The 13,222-nt window shown below is 41.1% G+C and overlaps 1 protein-coding gene across 1 annotated transcript in view; it reads right to left on the minus strand.

The window, feature by feature from the left end:
* DSCAM (DS cell adhesion molecule) overlaps positions 1-13,222 on the minus strand; it is a 416,982-nt gene that overhangs the window by 63,914 nt on the left and 339,846 nt on the right. The window contains exon 21 of the mRNA XM_009283090.1: positions 1,510-1,663. Coding sequence (XP_009281365.1) covers positions 1,510-1,663 — 154 coding nt within the window. The remainder of the gene's footprint in view (positions 1-1,509; positions 1,664-13,222) is intronic.

The raw sequence follows: 13,222 nt of genomic DNA on the forward strand, positions 1-13,222 counted from the left end.
CTACTAAGGGAACAATTCTGAAAGACTGTACAAAAAATGGCAGAAAGAAGCAGAAAGTAAAGGTCACTTCTCAGCTGACAGAAAAAAACTGTAAGCAATGGTATGGGGAGCAAACATTTCCCTGCTTGTTCCAACTTAGGCCTCTCTGCCTTGCTAAACCCTCCCCACATTTACACTGTTAAATCTCCCATTGTGATCTACAGTAGTAATATAGTAGTTACTACAGGTTTCTCACAGTAATGTTGAAAAACATCCATCTCATATGATAAAAAATTTAGCCTAGAGAAGGGACGAGGAAAAGACATGCAAGTTCCCGTCACAAGCCTGAGGAACACTGTTTGCAACTTCTATGTATTAGGAAGCTATGTCATGTGTTGAAATAGTATCCTCCAAACACCATCACTGCCACCCATGACAATAGCTCTGATAGTTAATCTGCCATCATCAAACTGGTTATCTACCAACTAGGTAGGTAGGAACAGCAAGCTTCCCTATGGTGATAGCATATGCTCTTCCATGAAGAAAGTGCTTTCATGTTGGTGGCATTTGGCTGAAATTCTGCAAAGCTTTTTTAGAAAGTATCTCTCATCATAAAGCCCTGGACACTTTATTTTACATAACTACATCATTAGCCACATGACTGGAGAATTAGCAGGCTTGTAAAACTGTAAAATCAATTAAATGCATCTACCTTTGCAATTCTAGGGACCTGTGCAATACACTGTTCATATTGGCACATTCTGTGATGTTACCAATTTAAGTGGAAAAAAAAAAATCAGTCTGAAGACCCCATGTAAAGATTAAGTACTGATGGGACTCTTCTCACCTTGCTGTCTAAAACGTTAGGTCTCTATTTCCAAGCTAAGATGCTATAGTGTTGAAAGCATCACGTCTCACAGTACAGGTAAGGCAGAATTCATGGGCCCAAGCAATATCTTTTAATAGAACAACTAATACAGCTGGGAAAAAATATGTAGGATTTGAGGCACATTATCCCTTCTTCATATCTGAAATAGAAGCAGCAAACTTCAAAGCTAATGCAAGTTGAGAACAATTGTTCAGAGTTTAGATATGTTAATCAAACCATTTTATACAGAAGATAGTACTTGTGGAGTACACAGGAGATATTAGAAAGGAGAAGATAAAGAAGTTATCTTGTATGGCAAGAAAAAAGAGAGACACACATTCAGAAGGGCAGGGGGATCATATGCAAACCCTCTGTACCCAACAAAGGAAGATAAAAATTGCTCCAAAAAGCAATTGATTTCCTTCTAAGGTGGGTGGTATGAATTACTCCCTAGAGGAGCATGCCATTCTCTCTCTGCTGACTACAGCAAAAGCTTGGGCAATTACCTGAGAGTTGTCACCTAACTTTTGGAGAGAACTGAAGTTACTCCTGACAAATCCCACTCTCAGTAAGCAATGAGGCATAAAGAAGCCATGTGCCAATTATAACAGTAATTAGCATTGTAAAGTTCTGGATTGCTTTAAAAAGCACTGTCACCGTACCTTTAGCTAGCGGTTCCACAGTGATAATCTCGCTGCTGTTGCCTCTTCCCGCAGCAGTCACTGCTACCACCCAGACGCTGTACTGGCGATTCCGGCTCAGGTTAGGGATTCTGTAGGAAAATGAGTCGGGAGAGGCTTCAAACTCGCTGATTACCTGTGGTGGGAGAGACAAATGTTTCCAGACTAAAATAAACAGTATTTGGAGAAAGTCTGCTAAGTTGAGTGCTACAAAGCCTGTTACTTCAGGGTACTTTGAATGAGTATCAGTTGCTCCAAACAGATGGCAGATGGCAATAAACAAAGCAGACACAATAACCTGTTGCAATCAATTTATTTTCTGTGAATTTGGGCCTATATTTTGTTTACAAATTGTTTTTATTCAGATTAGGGCTTTCATGCATCTGTTTATTTTTACAGGGTTGGAATAACAATTTAAGTGAACATATTTGACAAATTTTTGCCATCAACAGTTCTGACAAACCAATTTTGTTTTACACAAGACTTTCCCAGCAGAGGATTCAGTCCTGCACCTGCTGTGAAATCTGGAGTTCACTACTTGAGATGTGTCTTTGGTCACCTAGAACCATTGTGCTGGTGTTCCTTATCCCTGGGTTTGGTGGCTTATTCCTTCAGTCATGGAGTGAATCAAGAAATAAAACTGTATTTTGTAATAGACTGTTCAAACTTCCCCTAATTCTAGTTTTGTTTAATCACAAAATTACTTCCATTCAAAGATTCCCAGCAGAAGGTCATCTCAGCTATTTAGCCACATTAGGAGGGAAAGACAAGCACTGGAAGAAATGCCAGTTCAGTCTATTCTTGCACTGTCACTCAAGTGCCTCGGCCGTAGGCTGCAGCGAAGCCAACCAGCTGCTAAGCAGTACTTGTTTATCAGTGAGAGGTTCTGCAGTCTGCTTGAAGTGACCTGTGCAAGGAAAGGTGCGGAGGAATATATAGATTCCTCCAGGGGACATGGGCTTTATGCACCTCAGCACAACCTCCACAGGAAGCTCGGCTCCTTGGTGGAGGAGATGGGAAACCTCTTCAGCCCTGAACAGGATTACAATGTTCAGAGTAGCCAGTTTTACTTCTGACATGGGCTTTGTGATTCTTGTATGTAAAAAGAGAGGGGTAATGAACCATTAAAATGAATAATAACGACTCACTTCCCTGTGCAATAGTGTGGCAATGGCTAACTAACACTAGGCTAAAAATAATTAGAATGCTGATGATGTAGAAAAGATGATTTTACTAGGAATCAGCATTAAAAATAATGCATCAGTATAATCTAAACTTGATTCAGACTGTCAGAAGGTGTGCAAGGAATCTCTTTGATATACAAATATCCGCTGGTGGTAAAGGCCAATTTCATCTGATTAGCATTTCAAAAGGCAGATTGACCTGAAAGCATTGGAATATGTAGTCCTTCAAAGTGAATTCCAAATAAATAATGGATGTTTCTGAGATATCATTAAACACCTCTCCAGTGTGAACTGGTAGCCAGTTTCAGCTGCTGAATGGGTCACTGCATTTCTCTGTTCTTGAGCTGGCATCTCCTATAGCCAGGGGAAGAAGGGAGTTCATCTCTCATTTTTGAAATGTAGAGTGAAGACATTTGTATCTAAGCCAGTCACTTTGACTCCCTTCAGAGACTGGGCAAAGAAAACATAACTTCTAAGGCAAGGTACTTCGGGCCTATTTGAGACACATACATTGCAGTGGGATGAATCATGCCCTTGACATACCTATGTTTCCCCACCAGCTATAGAAGCGTCCATATAACTAGCCCAGGTATAGTTGTCTGCGCTGAAGGCATCTGAAGTCAATGTGCTTGTTAACTAAAATACTTAACTCCCTGGCTTTTATACAAATGTGTGCCTCTATTTGCTTCTACAGGAATACATCCTGTTTCCTCCATGGAGACTAACTTTTCTGGGGAGACTGGTTTGCTCCAGCTAACAGTTATCTAGGCTCAACAGAAGCCCAAATAGGGACCTTGCCGTACTTTCTAGCCAATCTCATTGCTCCTCTCAAAATGCCAAGTGAGTTTGTCCCATTCAGCAAGCATTTGCCTGGGTTTCCACTTCTGATATGAAGAGGTCAGTGCCGGCAGACACTTCTATTATTATGTGAAATATTACAGCAGGTTTTGAGAACCATCTGTCTTGACATTTACACGAGAATATTGGGCAAATGCCCGTGGCTTGACAGGCTGGATCTTTGTGAGGTCATACATAAAAATTAATGTATTGACCATGGCACAGGAGGCTGAATTTTAATATTCATGAGGCAGCATTTCCTAGGGTTAATTTGAAAGTCAAACAGGCTAGGCTGCCTCTGGCACTTAGGCTCCACTCATTAATGCAGCTATCTAGCACATGCTATTTCTAAACCATCTATTAACGTGGGACGTGGATACAGCATTTAGGAACAGCTAACCATTACGGACTTCCATATTGCTAAACTTTCATTCCAGCAAGCATCCGTCCGGTTAAATTTACACTGTTTTTTCCATGACTCCCATGGTTTATGAAGGGGACATATGGCTGCTTCTGGAAGCCACTCCTAATACTGCAGATCTGCTGCTTGAAATGCCTCGCTGCTCTGCTCCCCTCTGCAATGACAGAGACTGGGACAGTCAGACAGACATACACCCTGTATACAACTGCTAAACACAGCTCAGAGAAATCTGGTTTGAGATTTTATGTTTGGGGTAAGGTGAGCAGCTAAGCAGAAAAGGAAAACCTCAGCCTTGAAGCTATAGCACTGGCACTAAGCACTCCTGCTCTGAGGACCAAAGTTAAAGATAAAACTGAAAACACAACCCTCCAAAATTCCTCTGGTTGCAATGTGGCCAGCTAGAAGAGCAGGCAAAATTGTCTCAAAACAGAGGAGATCTCTCTCCCTGGAACTCCAAAGATGGAATAATCACAGAATTAGCTTCTCTAATGCCTTTTAAAACACCTTGTCTTCAATTCCTTTCTTTTGCCTACAGAGAACCAGAATCATTCACACATTTGCAACTGTAGCTATTCTAAATATAAATTCAATTATTCATGGAATTAATTTGTTAATTGAATTTGGTAAACATATCTTCACTAAATTAATGATTCTTATTTTCTTAAAGCAAACTGCTATAGCAAAACATTTTGGTTTCTAACTGGTTAACATACAACTTCTGTTTCCTCAGCTAATATTCCCTTTTAAACACTTGGGGATGCTCCAGTGACATAGAATCGATTTTACTTCTAACTTTTGCCTGTCATTTCAATTAGACTAACATGCCAGAGACTTTCATTACACAAGAAGAAAAAAGGGAGCTTTGTCAGCAAAGAGAAGATTATACAATTGAAATAAGAAATATTTTAAAGGAATGTCACCTTGTCACATATTGGTCTTTGCCTGTGCCAGTATGAAACATATACTGCAGTTTTATCCCAAAAGCAGTAACATGCTTGCTCAAGGGATTTTTTATAACTGCTTTTTTTATTCAGCTTATAGATGATGGGTTAATTTTTCTTCTCTCTTTAGCTCACTGTCTAAGAAGCACAGACAGGGCCAAGTCTTTAAAAAACCAGCAAGGGCTGTGAAGAATAAAAAGAAATCAAAGTCCTTTATCAGGGTGAAGTCAATCTACTTCTCAAATTGGGCAACAGCAAGAGATGCTGAGGAACAGCCACTGCAGGGAACATCATTTTCCTCTGATGCAATTTCAACTCTATTGGTGTACATTGCTTTGTACCCTTTGAAGCAGTATGCCATCTCCTGGCATTTCTGACTCCTTTAGAAAGCAATTAGATAGGTAATGTGCATAAACTCTGAACCTCTGGCTGGTTTTTTGTTTAGTTTGTTTGTTTGTTGTGTTTTTTAACCCAGTCTGGGAAAACTTCAAAAGGGTGCTTTAGAAGAAAAATATGTTCGTAACAGTTTTCCAAGCAACCAGGGAGATTCGCAAGCAGGGAGGTAACAGGTAGCATTTACTGTGGACTGGAAGATTATTCAGTCAAAGCCAGCCTGCACCTTGCCTACAACTGCATCTACACAACTTCTGATGTAAGATAGGTTGGATGTAAGAACTGAGGATCTCTATCTCCTCATTCTCTACAAGTTGCAAGGAAACTTGGACGTGAACTGAGAAAGCCATATGGAGACTTTAAGGACAGGACTGAAAAGCAAGAAACGTGCCAGATTTGTGGTGTGTGTTGTGAAGCAAGAGCATATACAAGTTGGTTACCTGTATATTGGCTGCCTCATCTTGAAAAGTAAATATACATATATATACTGCCTAGAGTGGCATGTGTGTTTTCACTATGAATTTAGGTATAAAATATGGCCATAACATCATCTGAAAACAAGGCTGGAAGGACCCTGAGAGTTCACCCAAGTCTATCCTTCTTCTTTAAACCAGGTTCAACTATATCTGCACAATTTCAGACAGATGTTTGTCCAACCTGATTTTGAAGACTTATAATAAATGGGGATTTGCAACTCCCTAGGCTGCAAGACCAATTCAATTGCTTAACTAATCTTACTCTTAGAAAGCTTTCTTGAAATCTAGCTTGAGTTTCCTGCTGCAGTTTAAGCCCATAGTTTCTTTTCCAGTCTATTAGGAACATGGGGAATAGATTACCACCTTCATCTTTGCACCAGTCTTTAATCTACATGAAGTTTTATCATTCCTTTCCCCACCAGTACCCTTATCTTTTTACAACTTAATCATCCTGAGGCTTTCAATATTGCCCAGAAATCACATTTTCTATAACAGTTTCTCTAATAATATCTGCTGTTACCCTTTGGACTCTCTAACGTTGGTCCATAGCCTTCTCAAATACAATTTCCAAACCTGTATTCAACAATCCCAGGGTATAGCATTTGGCTTTTCACAACAGGATTATAAAGGTAGCTAATGTTCATCTTGGGATGCACAATAACCTCAAAATCCTCTTCTGAAGAATCTATCCAATTGCTCTCTACCCAGTACTTTTGTCGTTGGTTATTCATAGTACCCATTTTCTTGCAGTTACGCATACTAAATTTTATCTAATATTTTCCAGACCAATTTCCCAGTTCATCAAGATCTGTCTGAATTCTAGTTCTGTCTCCAGTGTACTTGCAGTCCCTCCCAGCCTTATATCTTCTGCAAATTTAATAGGCACTCTTGCTATTTCATTATCCAGGTCACTAATGGAACCACTGAACAAAAGTGGACTCGGGAGAGATACCTATGCTGCTCCCTCCTGCCCACAACAACAAACCACTGCTTTCATAGCCTCCCACAGAACAACAATCAGTTTTACATCTAGCTTGAGCTGTCTCAGTGAAACCATGTTTGCCTAGCTAGGTTTCTCTCAATAAACATGCATCCTCTGGGCTTATCTCCACTGCTAAATGAGAGAGAACCAGGGATTGTGTTGAGCACTGCACCCGATGATCCACACCACTTTTTAACTTGATCTCTAGCTCAGTTTTGTACTACTCTAAATAGCTCTCTTCAAAACAAATCTGCTTTAGAGGGGCTAGTGCTAAGCAGTGTAGACAGATGTCAGTCAACATCACAGACTCTTGGGGCCAGGTGCTGCTCCTTGGACCTTGTTTAATCAGCAGTACAAATGAGGCCTACAACGAGCACTGAGTCTCATCCATAATTAAAGTAAGTTTTTAGTTCTACATGGTCAAAACACAAAGCTCTCCATCTGTTTGCACACCACCACCACAGAATTGTCTACCCTGCTCTACCTCAGGCCTTTGTTGCTCCTGGAAATGACATTTTAGAGTCTCTTGGACTGACAAGTTATCCAGTAATGGGGGCTATGACAAGTTGTTTCTACCTGGAAGCAAATTGGGTTAATATGAAATCAATACATTACTGTATTTATAGAGAATGAACTTCAATTTCTGCATCCCTGAACAGAGTAGACAGACCACTGATGTGCCCTCTCAATGAACTCCCTAAAGATGTGAAACTCTGCCTGAGCTCATGGATTAGTACTTTTCTGCAGGACTGCTGGCTTTTGTCTTGCTTCCTTTCACAGATGGACAGACAGTCAGAGCTGCAAATAACCACCAATCCTGGATCACAGTTTTCAATAAGGTTTTGGTTACCACTTTGGTCATATAACGGCTTCTGTTCAGGTCTTGCTATTTTGGCTCATGTTTTTAAACATGGCATCTGTTTTTCACTCAGCATTATTGAAGATAACTGTTGTAAACAGAAGCTGTGCACAAAACAGAATGCAACTTCTATATAAAATTTAATCTTTCTTTTTTTTTTTTCCCCCTTAAATGCGGAACTGAAATGTTAGAAAGTGCAAGACGGAAATTTTGGAAACAACAGAGGCAGCTCCCTGCCTTCCCACCTGCAGGAAAATCTTGTAAACCCATTTCCAGGAATTCAGTCCATCAGCCTCCTGGGGCTCACGATCAGGGAATCAGCATGTGGTGTCATGGGCTGGTGACCACAGGAAGGTCAGGAGGCCACCTTCTGCGCTGCCAGGAATTCTGCTGCCCCCTTTGGTGGCCCCAAGAAATTGCCAGGTTTGTTCAGAGCATTTCAGTCAACTCACAAATTGTATGACACCATCTGGTCCCAAATGCTCTGTCCCCTATATGATACAGAAGGGAATGGGATGAATTCAAACCTGCTGAAATACACTGCAACTGACACTGCCCCTCTGCTCTGCTCTGGTGAGACCCCACCTGGAGGACTGTGTCCAGCTCTTGAGCCCTCAGCAGAAGAAAGACACGGACCTGTTGGAGCGGGTCCAGAAAGGGGCCACAAAAATGATCAGGGGGATGGAACACCTCTCCTCTGAAGAAAGGCTGAGAGAGTTGGGGTTGTTCAGCCTGGAGAAGAGAAGGCTTTGGGGACGCCTTATTGCAGCCTATCAGTACTTAAAGGGGGCTTATAAAAAAGATGGCAGCAAACTTTTTAGCAGGGCCTGTTGTGACAGGACAAGGGGGAATGGCTTTAAACTAAAGGGGGTAGATTTAGACTAGATATGAGGAAGAAATTTTTTACGCTGCGGGTGGTGAAGCACTGGCACAGGTTGCCCAGAGAGGTGGTGGATGCCCCATCCCTGGAAACATTCCAGGTCAGGCTGGACAGGGCTCTGAGCAACCTGATCTAGTTGAAGATGTCCCTGCCCACGGCAGGGGGGTTGGACTAGATGACCTTTAGAGGTCCCTTCCAACCCAAACTATTCTATGATTCTATGACACCAAGGTCTTATTGTTAGACTATATCGATATACCTGTATGTGAGACTAGGTAGTAAGACAAGATCAGAGTTTTATGAAAAAATCAATATCAAATTTGTTTTAGTAGGGCTTTGCAAGGAGACCTTTTAAATATTGTATGAAATAGCACCAGATTTAATTTATGCTCCGTCACATCTCCCCTGAGATCTGCTCCATGACAAAAATAAGATAGGCAAAAAATGTAAAGTTGACAAAGCAATTAAAAGAATGAACGTGCTATGTTTGGGAGCTGATAACAAAGCTATCCTACATGTGATATATTAAAAAAGACATTTTAAATACCATTCAAAATAAGTTTTTAAAATAACCCAAAAATTATACACTAGTTCTATGCTATATAAAGAACAAGAATTAATAAACATAAATATCTTCATGCTGTAAAAATTACTGTATAGACACAGTGATAAATACTGCTTGTAGTACACAAATCAATGAACATATATTTTAAATTCAACCTTACAGACTGTGCTGACTCTAAATAAGCTTCCATTCAACAGTAACTTTATCTACTTAGCCAACTTCTGCCAGCTACCTCTCCCCTCTTTAAAAGAGACTTTCAGCATCCCTTTAATCACTGAAGCCTCTACAGTGTGTAACAACAAATCACTTCTGGCTTATAATTGCTTTTGCTCTATTTATTTTCCATGCCTTTTATTCAAGTCTATAAACTGGAGAGGAACTCGGGGTCAGAAAGTATGATGCAAAGCCACCTCACATTGAGTTAGAATTTGGACAGATCCTATGCAAAATCAAGACAAGACTTGTGTCTGCCTGAAAGAATTGTGTGGAAAATATCTGGATGCTGGGAATTTATGTCAGCTAATTATGGTTCTTTAAAGATCTAGTTTAAGATAATTGTATATATTTTCATATCATCTAGTTTAAGATATATATCATCTGGTTTAAGATAACCAGGTATACTTTCTCTAGAGTAAACAAAGAGAAGGGAAGCTTTTGGAAGAAGATTCATCCAGATTCTCCCAGACATCTAGCTTCTTTCCTTTAATGAAAGGAAAGCCTTGATGACCCCAGAATCAGCATAGGTATCTCTCTTTGAGATGTATGAAGTCAGGTGAACCAAATCCCGCACTGAGTCCACAAGTTACAGAGATAGAGCAGAGATGACACTCTCTTCTTTCACAGGGCAACCTGCAGAGTCTCCTGTGTATGCTTTTGATAGGATATCAGTAATACATTGCAAAAAATATGCTCCAGGTGTTTTCTGGAAGATTCTGCATGTGTTTGTATTGGGGAATGTATCTCAAACATATAGGACCTCATAAGAAATCAAAATATTTGGCCTAAGTGTTTTCCACTGGGACCTTTTGAAAACTATGTGACTAGAGTTGGGAGGCTGCAGTCTATGCATCTGCGGAAGAGAGGAAGGAAACCTGGAGAAAGAATCTGATTCATGTCACTTTTTCTACTGAACAGAAAAAAACCCCACTGTAATACACCCTCACTGGGGAATCTGACTATAGTTTTTCCCTCAATATGGTGCTTTACAGATTGACAGAAAAAGGTGCATAGAGATGTGAGAAACAGATGAATAGCCTAGCTGGTACTGTTGCTACTGTTGCTGCTGCTGCTGTTGGTTGTCCTATCACAGGACTGAGCAGACAGAATGTACATGGGAATGGTGTCTTGTGCAGACATCATACGCCCGTTGTTTAATTTGACAGCAGGTTAAACCATGTAATTTTTTTTCCTTTTAGTGGGTTTAAACCAAAAGCAAGAAAATGAAACAAATATAGAAGTCTAACAGGCTTAAGAGTATGTTTCTGACAGAAAAATAAGTATACCAAAAAGATCAGTAACCGTCTGCCCCAAACAGTCCCAGATGTTATTCTGTTTCCAATATCAATTACGTTTTCAAGTAAATTGACTTGGGTTTTGGCCAAATATAAGATTGTTTCCTTCTTCTCCATCATTACTTCACATCTGTTCATCTCCCCCATCTTCCAAACCCAACAGTTTCACAGAAATATTTCCAGGCCAAGATGAATCTTTGCTGGGCTTTCAGCTTTTGTATTTTTCTAAATCCTTTGGAGAAGTCCAGAATTGTAGATTACAGTTTTCAAGGATTCTTTCAGGTCACTGCCAGGTACCTGGGGCTGACTGTAGGGTTTGCACTATGAGATAACTCCTATTCATCACCCCTATTTCAGCATTGGGGTCTGCTATGTGTTCTGGTTTGTCATCCAGCTAATTCAGCTAATACTCTTATCATGACAGCATCATCTAGGATCTTTGCAGGAAGTTCTCACTCCATTCATCTGGTTCAACAGCATCTTGCTCTGGAATTTCTTCTCCTTCCAGTCCTCAGGCTTCTGGTCATTCGGGACCTCAGTCAAGGAGGGTTTAAGGGAGAAATCATATCTCTTAGTAGAATCCCACAACTAGCAACAGTTTGATCAACTAACATTTCAAAACTATTGCCAGGATTCAAGACCGGAGAATAAACTGGTTCTTCTTATCAGAAAAGTAGTTTTTTAAATTTGTACCTGGATGCTTTGCAAGATTCTTGTCATAATTGCCAGTCTTTGGGTACTCGTGTTGGAAAGTGAAATGCAATCTGAAGTCTTCCTCAAATAGAGTTTTACTGTGGAGTTGATCACAGTTTGGTTCAGGGGCTTTGGGGAGCAGCTTCATGGAGGTATCACTGCTCCGTGGAAATTTACTTCATACTGTACAGTAAGAGATTTGATGTCAAACAGAAAAAGCCTTAAAAGTCTGGCAGAGATATGACTACTGAGCACTCAGAAAACTAAGATGGATATGAAGCATTTAATCAAAAGCAAGGGAATTCAAATTTAAGAATCACAATCCCTCCTGTAATGTGCTGAACAGTTATGGGTTTTGTATTAACAACAGGTTTATCGAACATCATGCCCAAGAGAACCCAACAATAACTTCATGCAGCACAGACAGCTTTACAGAAGAAAGCAGTAATGATTACAGTTTGGGTAATACAGCTTTTCTGATGGAGAAACCATACACTGCACACACACATAGAGCTAAACAGATATACACACCTTTGCAAAATCTCCATTGTCAACTATGCAGAAGCCAATCCACTCTGCTTAGACAGGAACACGCTGCATCAATAAAAACGTCCCCCAGAGCGGCAGACACTTGTGCCACACTTCCCTTTGCTGTAGGGGTGGTGTGGGCAGCAGGAGCATGTGGCAATAACAGTGCTCACAAGCTAACTGATGAGTTCTGGGATGGGGAAAGCTTGGGTGGGCTCATAGTCTTCCAAGAAGGGACCCATTCAGGAATGGGGGAAGCCAGAGAACTGCTGACTGGTAGAGCCATTGCCACATCAGTTATCACAGCAGGTATGCAGAGGGGCCCAGCAACTCTGCTCAAGACTGCATGTGGTGATGAGAACCTGAGTCACACAACACAAAGAAGGAAGGACAGCAGGAGAACATGCTTAAACACGTAGTGGAAGGTGGCAGTCGGGATATTAGAAGGTTGGAAGATGTGACTTCTGACAACAGGAAAAAAGAGTCCTGCTCCACTTGCAGATCTGCAAATTCAGAATATGTATAATGCCCTGGCCACTGGTGAGGATGAACAAGACCCATCAGAGGATGCATCAGAGCCTTAACCTACTGTCTGCACAAAAGGAAAAAGGCATGTGATAGTTATTGGAAACTCCCTCCTGCAGGGGATGGAGGCACTGATCTGCCAACGTAATCTAATATCTTGGAACTTTTTGCTTGGCAGGCTTTAAGATTTGAGATATGTGGAGATATTGCCAAGGCTTATACAGCCCTTGGACTATTTTCCCTTGCTGCTTTTCCATGTGGGCACCAACACTGGAAGGGGCAATGTGAACCATATCAAGAGTCACAACAGAGTTCCAGAGATGAGAGTAAAGAGCAGGGCGGCCCAGGTGGTGTCTCCTCAAACCTTCTGATGAAGGAGAAGGCTTCAGCAGAAGTGAGTCAATTGATGCTGCAGGGTCGCTCTAGCAGGGATTTGTCTTCTATGACTGCAGGACCTTAAGGAATGAGAGCTGCTGAGTAGGGATGGGATATATCGGGCAAAGTGCAGCAAGATCACCTTTGCAAAAAGGCTTGCTAACCTAGTGATGAGGGCTTTAAACTAGGTGTGGTTGGGGACACCTACCATAATAGAGAAGCAAGGGCACAAAGGGGCAAAGCAGACGTGTCTAGGAGATGTTATAGAAAAGGATCTCCCTTTTCCCCTGTAAAAGCAGCACAATTTAGGATCCATCTCAAATGCCTGTACACCAATGCATGTAGCTTAGAGAACAGTAATTGGAAATCTGTGTGTAGCTGCAGAGCTACAACCTCATTGGGATTATGGTGACATGGGAGGATAGGGCTCATGACTGGTGTTCTGCAATGGAGGGATGCAGTCTCTTCAAGAAAGATGTGTAGGAAGGTATGAAGGAGGGCTTGTACTTTGTGTAAAGGAGTTTC

Source organism: Aptenodytes forsteri, unplaced genomic scaffold (genome assembly GCF_000699145.1).
Source record: "Aptenodytes forsteri isolate BGI_AS27 unplaced genomic scaffold, ASM69914v1 Scaffold2, whole genome shotgun sequence".
NCBI classification, from domain to species: domain Eukaryota; kingdom Metazoa; phylum Chordata; class Aves; order Sphenisciformes; family Spheniscidae; genus Aptenodytes; species Aptenodytes forsteri.